The 22244-nt window shown below is 46.9% G+C and overlaps 1 protein-coding gene across 2 annotated transcripts in view; it reads left to right on the forward strand.

Annotated features, from left to right (window-relative positions):
- GPAT4 (glycerol-3-phosphate acyltransferase 4) overlaps nucleotides 1-13877 on the forward strand; it is a 33996-nt gene extending 20119 nt beyond the window's left edge. For both annotated transcript variants that reach the window (XM_019742100.3, XM_074329605.2), the window contains 11 exons: nucleotides 2330-2399; nucleotides 2569-2869; nucleotides 3632-3706; nucleotides 4659-4748; nucleotides 4932-5025; nucleotides 5634-5749; nucleotides 6597-6652; nucleotides 7175-7260; nucleotides 10650-10778; nucleotides 10867-10946; nucleotides 12896-13877. In XM_019742100.3, coding sequence (XP_019597659.1) covers nucleotides 2330-2399; nucleotides 2569-2869; nucleotides 3632-3706; nucleotides 4659-4748; nucleotides 4932-5025; nucleotides 5634-5749; nucleotides 6597-6652; nucleotides 7175-7260; nucleotides 10650-10778; nucleotides 10867-10946; nucleotides 12896-13004 — 1206 coding nt within the window. In that variant the 3' untranslated portion in view covers nucleotides 13005-13877. The remainder of the gene's footprint in view (nucleotides 1-2329; nucleotides 2400-2568; nucleotides 2870-3631; nucleotides 3707-4658; nucleotides 4749-4931; nucleotides 5026-5633; nucleotides 5750-6596; nucleotides 6653-7174; nucleotides 7261-10649; nucleotides 10779-10866; nucleotides 10947-12895) is intronic.
- Nucleotides 13878-22244: the final 8367 nt, after the last annotated feature.

A 22244-nucleotide genomic window follows, 5' to 3' on the forward strand; every position in this document is an offset into this window, starting at 1 on the left:
TTTCTAAGGGCTGGGCCTGCATTTCACCTGCCAAGGTCTGCATTGGGTTTAATGTTCCCTAAGGGTGCAGCATTGTTAATGCCCTTAAATGGTCTCTTCTCTGTCTGGGAGAAGCTGAAAAGAGAATAATTTAGTAATCTGATACTGACAGCAGTAAATGGCATCCGACAGGGGAAGGGAGAGGGGGTTTATAGGGAAATGAACTCTGAACCTAGGGCTCTCAGTTTTATTCTGGGTCTCTGAGCACTGTATTTCTTAAAGTGGCAGCTCACAGAAGCCAGTTGTGTTATGTTACTGTATGTTGCTGACGTGTGCCAGGGTGAAGTAACCCAGCCATTCTGTTCCCAGCTAACAGCCAGTTTCCTCCAACCCTGCCCTTTTTCCTCTGACTCTTGTGACTGGGCAGTTCTTTCCTAAACACAGAGCATTTGGTGATGTACCTGAAGTCTGAAAAAGTAAAGCTGGAAGTACAAACTGTGAGGGCAAGGGGATGTTTATGACAGCTTTGTTACAGAGCTTGGAGACATAGAATCACATTTAACCAGTACCTTTCCAAGGAAGAAAACCCACAGCCGTCTTGAATTTTGCAGAGTGAAGCAGTCCTCACAGACATCAGTTCTCGTGCTCAGGAGAGCTGACGCCATATGTTACCTACCTGTTGCATCCTATCTCAGTATCAGAATTGGCAGTACAGAACCAATTCTGATTCTGATTGGACTTGCAATACCAAGTCTTGGCCAAAATGGAAAGTCCTAAACTCTTGTCGAGTGACCTGTCTGTATAGCAGGGTTGTTGTAAACTCTCTTGACCTTTATTCACCTCTGTCCTAAATGGAATTTCCTGGTGGAATTCACCTTCCTCCATTTTAGGAGTTATATTTACATTTTCTTCTAGAAAAGATCATCCATGCCTAGAGCCCAAAGACATCAGTGGCTGAATATCTGCAGTGGGTTATATGAGTTTTCTTGCCTTAGACCTTCATTTGAGTGGGTGATGCTGTAAATTACCTATTTTTTTCTAGACAGTGGCATTTGAAGAAATTTCCAGATGAGGTCAGATGGCTGATTAAACTCGTGTCCAGCTTTTGGCTCTGTGACCATGCAGAGCAGTCTTGCTAATACTTCAGGCTCTGCCAGCAAAATCCACACCAAATGCTTTGGGCTGTGTGGGTTTGCTGTGTCGTGGAATAATAGGGTTTTTTTGCCCCCTGCCTTACGTAACTGTGGAAACAGAAGTTTGAAAAGACCTTTTAAGATACCTGTTGTATTTCTTTGACTCACCGAGGACATAACTTTCTGTTTGGTTGTAACATATCCCAGTAGGGCATAAGTGAGCTCATGTTTTCACCTCATTATTTGACAGTGCGAGAGACTCAGCCTCTGGCTGTCTTTCTTTAGTTAAAAGGATTTTCACGAGGAAGGGAGGCTCCAGGACAAGCCTCTGTTTTTCTAGGTCTCTTCCAGGGTTCATTGTTATTTCGGTAATAGAGGACAGTTAGGGTGTTTTGCAGTTGCCAAAGTTCTGTCACATATATAATCTCATTTGATTCTAAGTGACCTCATGATGTAGGAGGTTGACATACTGTCATACTATTTTGTAGATACAGAAACCAACATTCAGAGTGTTGTAATGCGTTACTTAAGGGACATAGCATAAGTGTGTCAAACTTGGAATTTGAACCTAGATTTTTTAAATCTCCAAATAGTATTCCTTTTTCTAACACTTTTTTTTTAAGCATTGAGGCACTCTCAGGCCTTTCTATATCAGGTTCTGGGTCCCCCTGTTAAAAGGTTATTCAAGGGGTGAATGCACAGTCCAGACATTTGTGTGTGTGTGTGTGTGTGTGTGTGTGTGTATAAATACATGTATGTAATTTAAATTTTTATCTACTTGAAAACTAAAATTGTTGCTTTCTTAGAATAATTTGGGAGGGGGACAGCATTGAGTGGCAGGCAGTAGCTTAAAGGATGCTTGATTTTGCTTGAATAGCTGCTGTTTGTCAGTAGTGAAGGAACGTGTGAGGTCAGCTAGGGAGTTCCTTAAGGAACCGGAGACAAAGAGATGAGGCAGTGAGAAGCTAGGCCTGAGGAACTTACCCAAGCGCCTTGATTTCCAAGGCTCTTTACTATAGATGACTTAACTTTTGGACCTAGTTGTCAAGGAGGGTGACTGTTCTGGGAAGAGAGGCCTTTTACCTTTAGAATGGGTGCTTTTTGGAGTGCAGTCTGATCTTAGGTGACTGGGCTTAAGGCTTTCACAGAATAGAGATGGAGGTATTCACTGAATTCAAAGGATCTCATTCTTGTTTGTGGCCATTTTCCTCCTGCAGTGGGCGACCTTGAGAATGGAGAGAGGAGCCAAGGAGAAGAACCACCAACTCTACAAGCCCTATACCAATGGTAAGACTGGGTCTCCATCCTCTTCCTAAAAGGTCCCTTTGAAATATATTCCTGAATGCTTTTAATTTCACACAGACTCTTCACTATAAAAAAGGTAGGCTATGTCCTCTGAGTATTTTTAACAGGCTTTTTCCCAGCATGCTGCTTGACAAGGTGTTCTCTTTTGCAGGAATCATCGCAAAAGATCCCACTTCACTAGAAGAAGAGATCAAAGAAATTCGCCGAAGTGGTAGCAGTAAGGCTCTGGACAATACTCCAGAGTTTGAGCTCTCTGACATTTTCTACTTTTGCCGGAAAGGAATGGAGACTATTATGGATGATGAGGTGACAAAGAGGTTCTCAGCAGAAGAGTTGGAGTCCTGGAACCTGCTGAGCAGAACCAATTACAACTTCCAGTACATCAGCCTTCGGCTCACTGTCCTATGGGGCTTAGGTGTGCTGATCCGGTATTGCTTCCTCCTGCCACTCAGGTGAGAGCACGGCCTGAGGGACAAAGGACTTGAGCTACAGCTGCCTGAGCCTGATGCACGATCTTCCTACCTATGTCCCTGCTATGTTTCCCATTTTAGAAACAAGGATGATATTCTTTTACGGGCTAGTTGGTGTGACCCTTGGAAGGGTACACTGGTGATTATCCTTGGATTCTCTGCATGTCAGACAGAAACAGTTGGGTTTCTAAAGACAAATTACTTGTCTAGCTGGACTTATCATAGGGGCAGGGAACATGATCTGCTTCTGGCCACCCCTCCCTGGGCACTCTTTCCTGCTGCTTGCTTCTCTAGTACAGAGGCAGTATTGATCTCTCAGTTTTCTGTACCAGGTGCTTTCTGAGAGTATGCGTTGCCGTACCTTCAGGCTCTATCTCCTTCCTTTTGCTTCACAGAGAAGCTGTGCTTCTGCCAGGGTTTACAGCCAAAGGGAAGGGTAAGACAGCAGGACAGCAGGTGCCTGAGGGCAGAACAGCCAGTGTTAGGATTTTCTATCATCCTGGCTGCCTGATGCCTGAGGAGATAGTGTCAGCTGAGAGCCAAATCCATAGTCACCCTCAGTTTGGAATCAAAACAATCTCTGGTTCTGACAGGCCTGCTTGCATTTCTAGATGGAACTCTAATCTGGGTCCTAGGTGCTTAGATCTTGGGAGTGGTTTTCATGATGCCCACTTTCATTTTCACACATTCAGTTCTGTACATGGTGCAAGGATTTGTGTGTTTCAGTTTGTCTTCTTATTACAGGATAGCGCTCGCTTTCACAGGGATTAGCCTTCTGGTGGTGAGCACAACCGTGGTGGGATACTTGCCAAACGGGAGGTGAGTACGGTGAGAGTGTGCATGTCTAAAGGGACTTAGTTCTGGGAATGGCAGTTCTGCTAAAGGTCAGGCTGCGTCTCTGGGTGTAGCCAAACCACAGACTCTCAAGTGGATCAAATGACCTGTGATGACAGTGACATCAGCATTAAGTAAAGTCTTTTCTTTTTTTATTGATCTTGATCTATGACTTTTTTTTGTGCCCTCCAACGCTCATACTCTTCCCATTTTAAAGACAAAAGGAGAACCCACAGTCTAAGGCGAGCAGATTTCACAGCGTGTTTAATTTTGAGCATTCTACTGGGTTGATAAATTGGTAACAGGGTAAGAAATGTAGGTAGGGCTTTTGTTTGTTTATTTTGTTCTTTTTTTTAAAACTTTTTTATTTAAGTGTATTTTTCCAGGAACCATCAGCTCCAAGTCAAGTAGTTGTTTCAACCTAGTTGTGGAGGGCACAGCTCACAGTGGCCCATGTGGGGATTGAACCGGCAACCTTGTTGTTAAGAGCACCAGGCTCTAACCAACTGAGCTAACCGGCCGCCCCCTGTTGTGTTCTTCTAAGGAGAAATTTGCTCCTTTTGGGGAATTCTGGAGCTGGCAAACCTCTCTTCTGCCCAGGCTGGCGAGGAGGTTTGACTCTCTGGCCTTTGCCCTGCCTCTAGGTGTTGACTGGAAAGGAAAGGAATCTAGGAGACTCACCTGTGCTGGAAATTCTAAGGCTATGAATTCTAAACCCATTAACTTAGGTAAATTTAAGCAGTTTTCCTCATTGCTTTGTTTTCTCATATGTAGACATAAAGATGCTAATATATTACAGGGTTTTACTATACACTAAAATTTATAAAAATACTTTGCAGTCTTAAAGGACAGTGATAGTTAAATTGTTAGAGTCAGCAACTTTTCCTGTTTTCCTACATGTAAAATAAAAACAAACATCTTTGTCCTGTTGTTGCAGGTTTAAGGAGTTCCTGAGTAAACATGTTCACTTAATGTGTTACCGGATCTGCGTGCGCGCTCTGACAGCCATCATTACCTACCACGACAGGTAAGGTCTCTTGGTCTGATACAAAGGGAAATGGCGCTGGCAAAACACAACCCAGCTACAAGCAGCCAACGGGGGCTCTTCTGAATTTTCAGTTAGGCTTGATAAAGCTGGTGAGGTGAGGATGAGCTCCAAATGAATTGTTTCATGCAAATTTTTGTTGTTTTGCATACATTCTAAACACAGGACAAATAGGCCTAGAAATGGCGGCATCTGTGTGGCCAATCATACCTCTCCTATTGATGTCATCATTTTGGCTAGTGACGGCTATTATGCAATGGTAAGTGTCTTTCTGTTGCTTTCTTGGGGCAAGACTTCTTGCTGGTCAGGGCGGGGAGGCTTTTGGACCCTTCACCAAACTCGCTCTTAAGGGTATAAACAGGGAAACATGTTTTTATGAGTGTGCTCCAAGCTAGATTGTCACTTTTGTTCCTGTTGCTTTTGGGAACTCCTTGCGACTTTGATAGGAGATATTCTGATAGAGTAACTGAGAGTGTGGTGGGGGATTAGACTTTGGATGTTTAGGTGTCATGGAAAGGGGTAAAGATGGGGAGGGAGGATTTGAAAGAGCTGGGTTCAAGGGCATTGGAGAATCTGCCCAGGGAGGACATTTTACACACGTTATTGCTCAGCTTCATTATTCCCTTTTAGAGTTTTCAGCTGTTTTCAATTACGTGTCTCTGGTATCACTAATTAAAAGGAGAAATTTAAGTTTCAGGGGGTCTTAATAGTGGTTTCTTAGATAGTGAGAAACCTATGGTTATTAATAAAATGTTAGAGGGTGCGAGTTTGGGGTGCTTATCTTGTGGAATCTGGGGCTCCCTCCACAGAGTGGGGGATTTGTGTGAGGATGGCTTCACTACCAGTTACTCCTTTGTCTGAGATTAGGTGGGTCAAGTGCACGGGGGACTCATGGGTGTGATTCAGAGAGCCATGGTGAAGGCCTGCCCTCACGTCTGGTTTGAGCGGTCTGAGGTGAAAGATCGCCACCTGGTGGCTAAAAGGTAAATCAATGGAATGCTATTCTGTATGACCAGTTACAGAGAAAGGATGCGTTTTAGAGGTAGTGCCCCTCCATAGTGGAATGATAGTGACTTCTACACTGCTTTCTTAATAAAAAGTTTTTTTCTGAAACAGGGAATACAAAAAGTATAGAAACCCTAGTATTATTTACCAAGGCAGTAGTGTTTCTAAACCTTTCTTCTTGTACCCATTGTAACAAACAACATACGCACTTTCAATGCTATTTGAAATTTCAAAATGAATTCATTATCAAAAATAAAAACAAACTGAAGACAATGGAACAAAGTGCTGCTCCATTTTCAAGCTTGAGAAAAGGGTTAGTAAATGTGGTAACAAGTAATGGCAAGAGCTTTGCAGTAAATTGAGAGGAATCAAGATTCAACTGGGACCATCTTCCATAGGGACAAATGAACCCGCCACTAAAGTCTCTTTGCTGCATCTCTCAGGGACAGTGTTAAGCCAGGTGGACTGTAGGCCCAGCCTAGCATGGCTGTTAGGAAGGTCAGTAGCAAGCGTTTATTGAGGGTGCCCTCTGCCAGGCCCTCTGGCAGACGTGTCCCAAGTCTGAGCAATGTCCTCTGTGCACAGACTTTCATACTTAATTCAACAGTTGTATGAATTAAATAGTAGTTATCTGATTTTCCCTGTTCTCATAAGTTTTGTCTTTGTGAGATTTAGATTACGGGCTTATAAAAGGTAGGGTCATATTTGTTCCCTTGCTTTTACACAACATCTGGTATCACATGTATGTAGGTTATTTATAAATGCGTCTTGGTGATAATGGACGTAAGGCTGTCTGACCCTTCCTTTTACTTTTCTCTCCTAAAGACTGACTGAGCACGTGCAGGATAAAAGCAAGCTACCTATCCTCATCTTCCCAGAGGGTAAGAAGGCACTGAGCGCCACGAGGGCTTCTCTAGGGGGTGGCCGTGCAGGCCGAGGACTCCGCTATTGCCTCGGAACCAAGTCCCTCTGCTTCTGGTGGGGTCATTTGCTCTCACTGAGTAATGTTAGGTCTCTTTAGATTGGTTGTGGGTCTAAAAACTCGCAGGGACTCAGGATCTGGACTACGAGTGCCGTAGTGTGGACTTCCCCAGTGCAGGGACCCCTGTGGAATAGTGTTGACATGGTCTCTCTGCGTCTCGGAGAGTTCTTGCTGGGGCCTGCCAAGTCTTTCTGTAGGCTGGGGTGTGTTCCTCAGGGGAAGCGGCCCTGTAATAAGAACAGGAAGCAACACAGTGTTTTGTTCCTCTCTTGTAAGTGATCATCCATAAACTAGGGAGATGACAGATTTACCCTGTTTGAAGAGTCAATAGAATTGTCATTATTATATTTGGTCCTTAAACTCCTAATCTCTGGGGTAAAGGACCAAAAGAAATAGCATTTTACTCTCTCCTGCATTTTAGGAACCTGCATCAATAATACATCGGTGATGATGTTCAAAAAGGGAAGTTTTGAGATTGGAGCCACGGTTTACCCTGTTGCCATCAAGGTACAAGACCTCTGAGGGTGCATGTGGTTGTTCTCGCTGCTGCTGTGAAGGTGGAGGAAGGTGCTGATGTCCCGTCCGTTGGTGGATCCTCCAGTAGAGCTGCCTCGGGCCGGGCGAGCGTGGGTTGAGTGCTAGAGGACGAGAATGGGACATTGTTCATAACCAATTAGAAGGGCCCGGGTTGTATTTGAACCAGGAACAGCCAAATTCCAGCCCACACCTCACCTCCCCCACCAGATTCAGGAAATGGCAAGCCCTTTGTAACTTTATATATTTCCCCCACTTTTTTCATAAACCTGAAGAGGTGGCGTACTGCAGGGAGGGGCGGGGAGGGTGTGACTGCCCAGCTGGATTTGTGCTTTTGGTGGAGAGGTGAGGCCGATGAGTACAGATGTGTCCTTGACACTGAAGGAGGAAACAACACTGCTTCGGGTGGTGGTCTCATCTTATGTAATACCAAGAACAGCCTATGAAAGTGAAATGGATCTTAAGAGCTTGTCTAGGCTATCTCCCACCTTTCAGGAACTTGTAGCTCTAACTGTTCAAATTCACCTAGAGAGATGGGATTCAGTTAATAGTTTCCCTTTCTTTTCCTTCCTCCATCTCCCCCTTCATCTCTATCTGATTTTCTAAATAGATGTGTAGTATTTCTAAAAGTGTGCTAAAGCAGCATTATTACATTGGAAAAACACAGGCTGTTATGAGTATGCTTAAAGTATTTAGGTTCAAATATCAGGGTAAAACAGTGAGTAAAATTTGAGTCGTGCTTAGAATTTAGTCTCCATACTTTGGCAGTCTGTTTGTTAACTGCAGAGCATTCCGTAGAAATACTTCTTATTTTCACCTTGCCAGCACAGCTGGTTCAGGTGGGGCAAGAGATGCTCCTCCTGGTTGAGCAAACGCTTACCAGCCACTCCCCTTTACCAGGTAGGCAACGCATCAGAGCAGGGACGGCAGGTGAATAGTGGCTGCGGGGTAACTGATCCATGGGTCAGGGCTGCTCGAGCGATTTCTTGGGGATGCTGTGTCTGGGAACAGCAAGAAAGAGAACAGTCTACTAGCAGTGTCTGCTGTGGTGTAGGATGGGGAGTGTTGTTTGCATCGCGTGCGTGCCAACCTGCGTTTTAATATATTGAGTCCAGTGGTTCGCCATCTGTGTTTATTAAAAGCAAACTACTGGATAGAAGCCCTTCTTGCTCACTCCAGAACAGTGGTTCTTGCATCTTAGCTGTGTCAGTGTCACATGGAGGGATTGTGAAAATGCAGAGGGCTGGGCCCCACGCCCAATATTTCTAAACTTGCATTTCTAACCCGTTCCTGGGTGCTGCTGACACTGCTGGTTGGGAGCCACACTCTGTGAGCCCTGTTCTGGGGCACTGGTGTTTAACCAGTTTTGGAACATGGACCTTTGGTACAGTTACGACTCCTCCAAAGAAGGAGTCATACAAATTCTACATATAATTTCATTCCATTCACAGATTAAAGCCCATATAAGATTAAGAACTTCTGCCACACAGATACTTAATAGAGTTTTTGTGAAGTTTTTGATAACCAAATTTGGATAACCTTAGCAATTTCAAGACTCTTACTACATTTCCCTCAAAGTTAAATCATTATCTGATTTTGGGAATTGATTGCTATTTTGAGCTTTTGCCTTGTTTTTCTCTCTACAGTGTCTGCCCCGCACGGAGTAGAGAATGAGCCCTAAACAAACTCTCACACTCTGTCTCACACGTATCACAATTTTTTATCCATATAGTGCTTTGTAAAATAGAACAACACTTTCTTCAAATCATACGCATTAGCTTCTGTTTAAAACTCATTCTTCTCCCTTATTTCCTTTTGATATTATGATGTCAACTCATTAAGCCTTCTATAGTTAAATTTCTTAGTTTTTTAAATTAAATCTAAGTGTCTTCATTTCAGTAGTCAGGTCCATAACTGGGCACAATTATCCAATTTCTATTCTGAGAATCATGAAGTTTAGGTTTTGAAAGGCCTCAAAAATCATGCAGTTCAGACCTACCCCCACGCCCTTGAGTGTTGCTTCTCCAACTCTTCCAGTCAAAGGGCATTTTCCACGCTGGTGGCGGCTTGGTCCGGTGGGACAACTCTTGAAATGCTGTCTCTTTTTATTTTTTTCCACTTTCTGGTTCCAAGTCTTTGCTTTTCTGGTTCCTTAGACTAATTGCATAAAATTAGTCTAAGGTCTTGTCTGTGATAGCCCTTCAAACATTTGGTAACAGTCCCATGGTGCTTCGTTCAGGCATTCTCAAGGACTCGGTTCCTTTGTTGCTTATATAATTTTCTCCAGCACCTCCCACCCTGCTTACCTGCCACTTCAATTATTCTTCTGTTTGGTGAGAATGAGGGTCACAGCTTTGCCACATTTCCCACAAAAATGCCATTGAAGTACAGCCTTTGCCTCCATTAGAGTCGTTGGCAAATGAAAGTATTTGATAAGCCTGCTTCTTGGCAGGAAATACAGTACCTACCGTGTTTTTCCGAAAATAAGACCTAGCCGGACCATCAGCTCTAATGTCTTTTGGAGCGAAAATTAATATGAGACCCGGTCTTTACTATAATATAAGACCGGGTCTTACATAATATAATATATAAGACTGGGTCTCATATTAATTTTCGCTCCAAAAGATGCATTAGAGCTGATGGTCCGGCTAGGTCTTATTTTCAGGGAAACACGGTATGTGGTGGCGACCTTGTGAACTGTCAATGTGTGTCCCTAACACATGATTTAATCAAAGCAAGGTCTCCGGCTTAAACAGATACTTAGCTTTGTTAGAAGTGTAATTCCAGAAGCATATCGTAAACTTTTCTATTATTTTCTCTTTGGTCTGGGGAAGTAGATCTGACGTTTAAAAGTTGGTTGTTATGTAGGAAAATACCTTTAGTTGGGGGAGTTACATGTAAAGTATTTATGAGTGAATGACATTATGTTGGGGATTGGGCTTATAAGAGGGGAGGGGATAGATGAAGCAAGTATGGTGAAATGTTGGTAATTATTGTATCTAGGGGATGGGTGTATGGGAGTCTATTATCCTGTTCTCTGTTTTTGGATATGCTTGAAAACTTAAATAATAGATTCTATGCACCAATGAGTGAGCAAGATGTGACACTAATCAAAGAGGAAGGGCATTTGTTTGTGGCCCGCTGTTAGGGGAGTCCTCCCTAATGCTCTACAGAAAAATGTTGAGTCAGTCAAGGGAGGTTGATGTTTCTAGGTTGATGTTTCAGCACTACCTAGGCCTAGCATGACTGAAGTTCATGGGATGCCTGGGAGCAGCTTTCTTGTACAGATACTGCCCCACGGGATGCGGTCAGAACTACTGATTGTATTCGTCGTGAGACTCCAGCTTTCCATTGTGTTTCAGTACGACCCTCAATTCGGGGATGCCTTCTGGAACAGCAGCAAATATGGGATGGTGACGTACCTGCTGAGAATGATGACCAGCTGGGCCATTGTCTGCAGTGTTTGGTACCTGCCTCCCATGACCAGAGAGGTAGGTGTCCGCAGTGGGCAGAGGTCTTCGCTTAGCTCTGGGTGACCGTGAGCCTGGGTTGAGTGGTCTCATTCACTCTTTCTTACAGACAGACGAAGATGCTGTCCAGTTTGCAAATAGGGTGAAGTCCGCCATTGCCAGGCAGGGAGGACTTGTGGATCTGCTGTGGTGAGTCAGAGCCAGATTTTTATCACCCGAGTCTAGGAGAACGTGAATTTCAGAAGGATGTTGAATCACTGACTCCATTTACAAAGGCTTCTCTCCCTGGCGCGGAGAAGGAAGCTCACCAGCCCTGGAGTGGGAGCAGTTTGACTCCTTTCTCCTAGTTTCAACTCAACTTCCCTCTGTGACCTTGATCTCGGGGAACATGCAGCCTGGGATGCTTGGCCTAAAGCACCTGATTGTGTGTCCCTCTCTGGGGTTTGCGCCAGTCGACCAGGGCACCCAAAGAGGACTTGTCTCTTTCGGGAGGGTCGCCCTGATACTGACCTGGAAACCTCATAGGAGTACTGGGCTCTCGGATCTTGTGTACTTGGCAAAACCAGACCATCCTTAGAAAGGCAGAGGTTTCATTTGTTGCTTTTTGTTTGTTACCTACTAGAGTAGGAGTTGGCAAACTTTTTCTGTAGTCAGTACATATTTTAGACTTTGTGGCCATGTGGCCCCTGTTGCAGCTGCCATTATAGTGTGAAAGCAACAGAGATGATACATCAGCGAGTGAGTGTGTCTGTGTTCCAGTACAGCTTTATTCACAACAACAGGTGTCGCACTGGATTGGCCCGTGGCCATACTTCGCGGCCCTCTATGCTAGAGTATGAGATGGTTACACTCGAGCAATACAGGAGTGGTAGGAATGACTGCTGGTTTGGGGAAAACATTCCAGCCTCTTAGGATCCCTAGGTTTAAGCGTAAGGGTCAGCTCTGGAGGGCATTTGGCTAAAGTGGGCATTGTGGGGAAAGTGTGGAAATTCAAATTTTAAGCGAACCTGTGGGTTCTTAGGTAATAGCATGGCCCTCAGATGATAGCCTTTTTAAAAATGCTGACATTTACTGAGTACTCACCGTGTGCCAGACCCTGCTGCTGACTCTCTGTATGATCCCCTTTCATCCTCACAGTAACTCCATGGAGTATGGGAATCATTACTCCCATTTTTCATTTGAGAAACTGAAACTCAGGTTAAGTAACTGTTTCTCAAAGCCACAGAACAAACACTGGGGCCAGATTTTGCCTCAGGTCTGACCAAGCTCGGCTTGTGGAGCTCGAATGTCAACCCACTGCCCCACATTCCTTCTCCCTGAGGCCTCAGAAAGACAAGGGTGGTGTTTGGAAAGGATGCCTTTGCTGTGGATTTGAAAGGGTGCAGCAGATGTCTGGTCTCCCCGTGGAAGGTCTGCTGGTCATGGGGCTTCAGCAGAGACCTTCCCACCCGACTGTCTCAAAAAAACAACATGTAGCAGAAAGTAGGCTTGGATTGTCATTAGTCATTGAAGGTGAGGATAATTCTAGGGTGTAGGCAAGAAGTTGGGGTGAAAGATGGCTGGGAGTCAGACTTTGAGAAAGGAAATCTCAAGTTGAGAGGATTTGCTTGGTGCACATGGAGGGAGGTGCTGGGATTCCCCTGCGGCACCATCCTTGAGCGTGGACGGAGGAAGGAAGAGCGTGTTTCCCCTTGTGTCCGTTGTTTGCATGAATTTGGAGAATCCTTGGGTCTGAATTTTACAGGTTTTATTTCACAGATCTGCTTTATAGATTCCTTGTAAGTCTCAATATTTCCTAAAACTTGGTCCACCATCTATAATGCCGGAGTACCTCCTTCATCTTGTGTAAGGTGGGGATGAATGTGCAAGTAGAAAGAACTTTTCACTCCTTGGTAGGTTTAAGCAATTACAGAGTATCTTAAATAGAAGCGGTGAATTTTGACCCAGGGCAAGAATGAGAGTTTTGAGGTAGAAAGCGTGGATTCCAAGAATCCAGAGCCAGTTTCTGAGCTCATTCAGATGAGAGAGCCATGGAGGACTTTGATTTCTGGCAGGTTTTTCTTTGTGTTTGAGCAGCATGGTGTGTTGGCTGTGCTACAGGGGGGCTGGAAATCTTACCTGCGCCTTTGTCTCATCAGGGATGGTGGTCTGAAGAGGGAAAAGGTGAAGGATACATTCAAAGAGGAGCAGCAGAAGCTGTACAGCAAAATGATTGTTGGGAACCACGAGGACAGGAGCCGGTCCTGAGCCTGCGCCTTGCGCTGGCTGGATCCACTATGCCTGAAGTCCTGGCGCGGGGCCCGCCAGAGCCCCCACTGCTGCATTCTTGCCACACTCCGGGTCTTCGGGCTGCTCTGGATCCCAGGACTCCAGCTTCTTCAGAGCCGCCTGGACCCCTGGCCTTGCCATCTGAAGTGAATGCTGCTGGGTGTTCTGCTCAGGATGAGAGGCCTTCTTGTTTCTTTTACGATAAGCCCATTGGAGGCATGCCATTAAAGTCAGCTCCCCACCTGTGCACGCGGGGCTGAGTGGGTGGGGAGAATCGGCCCGTTCCCGGGAACAGTAGGACACAGTAGGACGTTGGTCTGTTACGGACGCCCTCAGGCCAGGGCCTTGGCTGAGGGAAGGGGAGGCACCGAGAGGCATGTGGCTTGCCAGCCTCAACATGGCCCCCCCAGCCTAACCCCAGCCTTGGAGCTCTGCAGACTTGATAAAAATAAAACTTGTCTGCAGGTGCTTTCGGCAAAATGAAGTTTTAAATTCTCGTGCAGTCACCAAAGGGGATGGGAAGAGGCAGGATGGACCACTGGCTAGTGTGGTGGGAGCCAGGAGTCATTTCCACATTTAAAGTCCAGTGCTGACCCTGAACTCCCATGTGACTTGCTGTTTGTTAACACGTGCCTCAGTTCCCCATCTGTAACCTGGAGTGGGAGGGGGAAGGGTGGTGATACCTACCTCACAGGGTTGTTGTGGGGATTAAAGCGCTGCAGTGAGTGAAGGACAGTAAAGCGCAGTGTTACAAGTACAGGTCCCTGAGATGTGGCAGGACCAGCTCTGATCCTGCCCAGGGCTTGGCAGTTGTTTTGTGAGTAAATAAAATTGTCTTTGATGGTGAATGAATTGAGGGGTTTTTCCCTTCACTCTTTCTCCCCTAGACGTAGCCCTAAGCAACTTGTTTCTTATCAGAATCACAGAAAACCCCGGGGTTGGAGGGAGTCCAGCCTGACTTCTGAATGAGGAGTATTGTTTAGGAGAAGGTAAACTACTCATATCGAATGCTTCATTTAGAATTCGCTGGTTCATTTAGAATCCCCACCACAGACTGGGATGTGGATTTCTGCACAGATGGGTGCCGTGGGGTTAGAGGTGTGTAATTGGGGCACCATTTGTTGAGGTCGGGGTGGGGGGGGGGGACAGTGTGTAAGGACTGTGGGAAGCCACGAGAAGCTGCAGGGGCGAGGTAGGAGCGGAGGTTCTGCATCCGTGAGGGTGGTAGGATGGGCAGTGGGCATTTGGTGCACCGTGGGCTTCCGTGTGGCCAGAGGGAACCAGGCTTCCCGGCCTCCTGCACATGCAGTCACTAAAGGCAGGTCCAAAGCCAGCCCCCCCGACCGCTGCTAGGGTCCAGCAGGTTCAAAGCCCTCAGAAGAGGCCTCACCCCCTCCCTGCCTGACTGCCTCATGACAGTCCCCACACCTGTGCCAGCAGCCATGGTAAGTGTCGTTTCTGAGGCCACCCTCCAGCCTGCGATTTGGGGACGTGGTGGCAGCGAAGCCTGCTCCGTCGGTTCCTGGGCCAGGAGCACTAGGTCTCAACGGACGGTGCTGTGATTCTCACCCCAACTGCCTGCCTGTTGCTTTGCCTCCCCGAATAGCGTCCCCTTTCCTCTCACCTGCCCTTGTGCTAACCAGTGGGAAATTCTTTTTCCTCTCAACTAAAATACACTATCATGACTGTAAGAACAGCCTCTTATGAACTGTTTTGCAAAATAATCAAGAGTAAACTGTGGTTTTCAGTCTTTATAAGTGATATTTACAGTGTTTAAAAGCTATCTGGAATGATCTTTAAAAATTGGTCTTGAAAACCAAGTTCCCTTTTTAAATGTTTCCTTTAAAAGCCTTCTGATGATTAGTACATTTATTTCATGATTTTCATAGGTATTTTGTAATATTTTAACGTTTCTCACATTCTTTTCAACAAACCTGTCTGTTGATGACATAACAGTATTGCAGGTACCTGGTTTAGAATCACCACTATGTAAAGAAATACTTGTGGAGACTAAGCAATGATTCTTTTCCTCCTACTAAGTAAGAAGAGGGGATGTGAATTAACATCCCCACCCCCCCCAAAAAAAAGTATCTTAAAGTTTTAATTTGGTGCTTGCTATACGCATGCGGACTCATCAGACTGCTTTGTTCTTTTCCTTGGGGAGCCTGCAGGCCTCTAGTTTATCCGTAGCCAAAATACTTGGTTTGGGATAACCGAGTTCTTGTGTGGTAACACCACTTGGCACTTAGGAATAGCAACGAGAAGCATGTAAAGGACAAAATACACTCACTCCTGTGACCCCAGCAGTGATGAGGACGCTCTCGGAGTAAAACCAAGGGGCATTAATTAGTGGGATGAGCACTAATCCCACTTGCAAACCTGCTCCTCCTTTGCTGTTCGGACTTTATTTCTCTGTCTCACTTCCGTGATCCATAACCACAGACTTCGGCTGGATGGTCTCTAAGGCCCTTTCCACCTCCTTAGTTTCTGTAATTCTTAAGCCCATACATAGTTCAAACGTTGGCTTTAAGCTCTAAAGTCCTCTGGGTTCAGAAATAAAGAGAAATCAGTTCAAAGGCATTTGCTTCCTCTGAAACAATGGGGCTAGTGACACTCCACTAGGTAGCGGGAGTCCCACGTGTGAAAGACAGTCCCCAGTGTTTCAGGTGATTGGATTGTGGGCCTGGGTGGGTTTGATTGTGGATCCTGGAAAGACTTTTCACTCAAACATGAGATTTTTTTTTTCCCCAGCCAGTTAGATAAGGAACTTTCTAAAAAGGCTGGTAAAATTCCCCTGCCAGAGGACTAGGAAGCTGTCAGCCAGGCCAGGGTGCAGCAAGCTGAGCTTGACGGAGCAGTTTGAGATGACATCCTTGTGACGTAGTAGAACCAACTTTGCAACTTGCTTCTTTACCTAATGTCAAGCCCCACTCCCTGTTGCTTGATGTGAGGAGGAGGTGAGGGTTCCGAGCCCTGAATGCCTCGACCGGCCCAGTGACGAGTCCTCGGGCACTGTCCTGTGTCAGCCCTTCACAGCAGCACCCTACCAACGGTGGCTCTCACTGCTGTCCTTCGAAATCTGAGACTATGGATAGCCTGCCATTTCCTTCCTGGAATTGACCAAAAACTCAGTGGTCTGTAGGATAATGCTTCCCACTGTCCCTGATGCATGAGAGTCTACTGTGTCATAGGTCCCATCTGCCTGTTGTGCATGTGGCGTGGCCAGACTCGGTTTCTCCAGTTGTGTCAACCTGTGTGGCCTGGGTCGTTGGGACTAGAAGGGGAGCTGCATGCACACTGACTCTTGGACAGGTTAAGAGACGACCATCCAGCCATCCATCTTCCATTGCACTAACACCCCTTCTCCCCCCAGTCAATATGTCTCTCTCCGATGGGAAAGTTAATAAATTTTGCTCTAGATTAAAAGTATTGATCATTTCATTTGTAAACGATAAATAAAAAGGGGGAACTTTTCATTGCACCAGGGGTAGCGTCTGGTGTATTTTGCTGGTGGAATTGCGCTAGCTGTCGGCGGGGTGGGCTTCTCATATGCATTCTGGCTGGCCAGCTGCATTGATTTCCTATTAGTCTCCCAGCACCACCCAGTAACACATCATTTCAGTACCGGCTATTAATGGTCTTTTGATAAATAATCACTTGTAAGTCAATAAATTTTTATTAAACAGTGTGGCTCTTTGATTTATTAAAATCCGACCGTGTTTGTCTGGGAGAAAAGGAATGCTGAATTGAAGTGGAGGTTTTCATACATCTTCCTGACGCTGAGCAGTCACCACACACTCCAGAGAAAAACAATTGCATTTTAACAGAAACAAAACAGCCGAGTTTGGAACTTGGACCCAGGGAAACTTTATCTCCGTCAGTCTGAGGCTTACTCTGCAGGGAGCAGCAGGCCTGAGGGCTCCGTGTCAAGAACTTTGTGTTTACTTCTGAGAGTGGTGAGGTCCCCGGGCTGGGCACCCCCCTCCGTGCCTTCTGGGTAGCACAGACTTTTGCGGGTTCCACAGACGGGTCCCCTGGTCAGCTCTCCCCGGCTGAGAGATGCACCCTGAGGATGGCAACCTTTGGCAAACATTTGCGATCCATGAGGCAAGCTGGACTGCAGGACCTTTGAGCTTCCTTCCTGGCCAAACCCCCAAAGTCACATCTTGTGGCAGGACATGCCGAGAGATGGTCTATGTTTTGTTATGTAGAGATTTGGCTGTATAGATTATTTTAAAAAGCCAATAGCTGGCGATTGGACATCTTTTTTGTGAGATTGTCACTGACAAAATTCCCTGTAAAGGTTTTGACACCTTTTTATTGAGATTAATAACAGCCCCAAACATGAATTTAGAGTGGCTCAACCACTGACTACAGAACCAGAACTCCCAGCTCAGAGGCAAGTCTGAGAAAGGGAAAAAATCTGGCTAGTTAAATGTTTTTATGACTAAACACTAGTTGGAACGCCTCCTCGGCCCTGCCCTTATGCAGGCCACTGCTGCTGGCTTCTTTTCCATTAATATTTCTGTGACGTGTTAACAAGAGAAGGGCTTTTGAAGTGAGGATTGCTAGTAAGTTCAGCTAAGCATTTTGATGTTTTCAAACATGTTTAAATCACATTTAAAAGTTTGTTAAATGATGTTTTAAACCTGCTGCAAGTTTTCTCTGTTGTGGTTTGGAGTTCCTCTTCTGTCCTGGTGTTGGGGGTGGAAGCTGCTGCACCAGGGGACCTGGAAGGGGAACAGGAAGCTGGAGAGCAGAAAACAAACATGACTGTCCTGCCCAGTTGGTAAGTATTAACGTAGGGGTTTTCTGGAGAGTGGCCCATTCTCCAGCATGTTCACAGTTTTCTGGAACATGAGTCACATCAAGTCTATCTGCATTTTACACATGCAAACTTCAAGTCCACTTTCAAGGTTAAACAGGAGGCTTTTGTTTCCCTTGGGGTTTACCTCTAGCTTTTGTTAATTCTCCCTTACTCTGCTTCCCCTGTTCATATTCGTTCCACTCTGTTGTTAAGACTTTGGCGGGGAAGTTGGAATCATCTTCGAGTTTCCTGCACTCGGCGAGTTTACTTCCGGTGATTTTGAGTCAAGTACATTAAACTATGGGAAAGGAGTGACTTGCTGTGCAGTTTCCATGATAGCTACTGGGTGGGGGTTGGGGTGACGCGAAGGGAATGAGATTGGCATAAAGGAATTACAAGGGCACTTGGACCACCATCCAGCAGGGACCTGCACCCCCTGTAGGTATAACTAGGCAGCAGGAGACCAGGGGAAGGTGGTGGTCGGGAGGCTGTCTCCCCTGAGAGTAAGGATGGAGACCTGACGCTTCCAGAATGGAGGATCTGGTGATTGTAGAGAGTTAGGACAGTGTGTTTACTTCTCTTGACCCCCTTACGGCTCCCAAAATACATTTTCATTGCACTTGAACCCCTCCACATATTGCAGACTCAGCTCTGAATGGCTGAAAATGAGGTCAAGAGAAGGTTAGCTGGTGCCGTCCCATGTGATCCCATCTGGAGTTTTAGGCCAAGATATTCTTCAGTGCTCTGTGCTCCCTCCCGACCTGGTTTGGTGTCTGGACAGACATTTGCCTCCCTCACTGAGGAGCGCTCCTCTGCAGGACTGGCCAGGGAAGGTGCCCCATGTCTTGGGGCCCCTGGTTTCTGCTACTGTGGCACTAGTCTCAGGGAAGGGCTTTTTGGGGTCCCTGGTTCCTGCTGCTGTAGCAGGGGGCTCGGGGAAGGGCTGCTTGCAACTCAGATTGATCCACCAGCTGTGATTTGTCATTTCTCCGAGGCAGGCGCTGTTTTCTCTTGCTTCAGAAGGCCCCTTCGACACCTGCTTTATTTTTCTTCCTGCGCTGACGTGACGGGAGACAGGTGTTAAACTACTTAATCACTTTAAAATTGTTTTAATTTTCTGTTTTTTATTGATCTCTCCAGCACCAATTAATCAGCTCACTGGACCAGGCAGTTAGTACATTAAAAATTGTCAGAGAGGCCGTGCATCTTGCAAAATGTCTAAAAAATATTCAGCTAGCAAATTTCGCCTTTCTTTGGCAAGCAACAGTCCTCGGCCCACAGAACTCCCACTTGAAAAAGGGCCTCTGTGTCTGAGGTTTGCGTCCAGGCATATTCAGGGTACAGGAGGGACTCTGGCCAGAGAGGCTTCCTGTGGGAAAAACAGAAGCAGAAACCCTTCTCATCACAGTTTTGCCATCTTTCCTTCTATTTTTTGTTCTCTGCTTCCCACACAACCTTGGGTCTCCTTTTCCCAAGAGTGTTGGGAGTGTTTGAGGAAAGGTGTGCTTGCTCTGGACCAGGTGTGGGACCCGGTGCCCACAAGGGCAGAACTTCACCGTCTGTCACTGCCCTTGGGGCCATGCACCCAGACGGCAGCCAGATCTCCTCGCCCTGGACATTGGCACTTTTGACTTACCCTGATGATGTTAAGCCACCTCCCCAGGTTAGGAGCCCGCTCAACCTGGTAACTGATGGCAGGTGGCTGTGCGTCCCACAGCCTCGTCCCTGGCATGGTGATAAGCCTGAAGCCCTTCCATGGAAGGTTCTGAACCACCCCATCCCACGGTCTCCTGGTCCTGTGCTTTTATCACCCCTCTTGAAAATTATTTACTGACAGCTTGACCGTACATTCTGAATTAAATAAAACATGGATAGAATAACCAGGGGCTTCCATATCATTTCTTGGGGGTAGAAATTTGGTTTCCAGGTTGCCTCATTTTCTGTCAATTTCCAACAGCAAGCCCGTTCATTTTTTTCTATGGCAAATTAAGTATCAAGTAGCCTGTCTGCCTGGTCTGAGTTGTCTTCCTTTCCAGTGGGTCCCACCCTCCCACCTTGCCCTTCTTCCTTCCGCTCCCAGCTGCCTGCAGGACTGAGGGGAAGCGCCTTTTATCCTCCTTCCCTCTTGCTTCACATTCACACAGGTGCCCCCCACAGAGGCCCCAGGCCCTACAGGCCCTTTAGAATCAGGGCGAGCATTATGGGGAAGGAGGAGGGCAGACAGGTCAGTCTCCCCCATGCAGGCTGGATTTACCTTCCCCCGGCACCCAGCCCCACCTGCTCTGTATTAATTGGTATATGATTGAGCAAGGACATACAATCTAGTATTGATTTTCTCTCTGGACGCCACAGCTTTATTTGCTCACATCTGCCTTGTGTTTAATTGGTGCTTGCTCTGGAAACGAGAGATCTTATCGGCCTGTTTGGTTTCTTTTCCTGGGGCACACAGGCACGCACACGCCCTCACACTCTCAAGTTGGTTGGCCCAGCCCTGCCTCTCCCTAACCCTCTTGCCAGGAGGCATTCCTGGGGGGCGGGGGTGGGGGAAAGGAGAATGACTCAGAGGGCTTTCTCAGAGACTTCCTGTCCTCACATTTGCTCTCACGTGCTGTGATCCTTCCTAGTGTGGAAGTGTGTGTGTGTGATGATGATTGGGGGAAACGCCAGCTTTGGAGTCAGACTGGGTTTAAATCCACCTCTCCCTGTGTGTGGCCTTGAGGCTAACCTATTGAATTTTCCTGCATTGCAGTGTCTTCATTATCTGAGAAAAAGGCAAAATGCCTGCTTTGAAGGATTCTTAGAGAATATCAGTCAGTCAGCACGCATGTGCCTGGCACCTAGTGGGCACTCAGCAAGAAGCAGCTCCTTGGTCAGTAACACTGCCCCTGCAGCCTGAGCAGCGCCGTGCACTACCTGCCGGGTGTAAAAGGTCGTAGCCTCGTGCATGGGAAAGAAAAAGGAGCCCCTGCGGCCAACGCTGTGTGTCCACGCAGGGTGGGGGAGCATGTCTCCCTAGGGCTCACAGTGAGAACCGCTGATCGCAAGGCACTGCTGTCACCACTCCCCCTGTCCGAGGCCAGGGATGGCTCCTGCCCTTTCCCTGCACCAGGGAATTCACTCTCAGCAAGGCCTTTCCTGTCACCTGGCATCCCATCCCCAGAATAGTTCCGGCGGGCACCCACTTTGGGGAGTTCTATTTTTCTCTCTTCTGCTTATGGCTCTGCATTGGGGTTGGTCCGCCCTGGGCTTTCTATAACAAAGGGAAGATGTAAAGGCCAGAGGTAAACACTAATTTCCTATTGACACAACATTAATTCTCTTGCCTGGACAGGTGAATGTGCTTTCACTCACTTTACCAAGATTAATGGTATTTGTTTGCCTGCAAAGAGAGGCCTAATGAGGGGCTTTTGAATGCATGCCCCGTGGGTTGGCTATGAGGAAACAGGCTGGCAAAGCCTCTTCTGCAGGAAAACCAGCCACCTCTGTCACTTCCAACATCACTGTCCCCATTCGGGTGCAGGTGCATCCACCCTGGAAGAAACAGGATGAAAGAAATATTGGTAAAAGAATGAAAGTTATCTGTGTCCTGTCCCGGGGTTATTACTGACAAGGAGACCTTTTCCTCAGACCTGCACATGGGGACCTGGAGGGCAGCCTGCCCCTCCCCCTGCCTGTTACCTGAAGCTCTCTTCCCACCTGTGCAACTGGGCTTCTCACCCCATTGGTACCTAGTGCTGTTGCCAAAGGAAGAGTCAGTCTGTGTTTCATTGCCCTGAAGAGTGACAAACAGTAATGGAGGGGTCAGGTCGGGGCTCCCGAAGTGGGGTGCTGGTAGAAGAGCATCAGGGCAACAAAGGATGCCCCAGGACCTCAGGATAAGAGACTCCAGGATCTGTGGGTGACGTAACAAGATTGGGTCTGTAAAGCTTCTGTTGCGTGACTCCGTAGGTTCAGCACAGCTTAAATAGGGCAAGAAGGAACCAGCCCTACCACAGTCTCTCTTCAGAACAGCCCAGGCAGATGGTAGAGGAGGTGCCAGGGGGTGGAGTCGCTCCAGCCCAAGGCCCTTCCACATCCATGGACTGTCAGTGTCTCTTGAGGCTTTCCTCACCCCTGGGGGTGGAATCGGATGACCAGGCCACCTCCCATAAGGCAGCCGGTGTTGGCAGGCCCCCCAAGGAACTGCAGGCTCACTCCCCATGCAAACCAGCCACAGCTCTTATTAGGAATTTTACCAAGACTCAACTTGGAGATGGGAGGAATCCTTGAATACAGTTCCTTTCTGTCGTGTCTCTAAGGATGGTCCACTGTAACCTGGCCATCTAAGCTGAGTAGAGAGCTGGGGAGTAAAGAGAGAGAAAGGGTAGGACCCAGCTCTCAGGTCATGGTTGCAAGGGAAGGAATGCTGGGGA

Source organism: Rhinolophus sinicus, chromosome 16 (assembly GCF_057876585.1).
Source record: "Rhinolophus sinicus isolate RSI-liver-muscle chromosome 16, RSI-T2T, whole genome shotgun sequence".
In the NCBI taxonomy this organism is placed as follows: domain Eukaryota; kingdom Metazoa; phylum Chordata; class Mammalia; order Chiroptera; family Rhinolophidae; genus Rhinolophus; species Rhinolophus sinicus.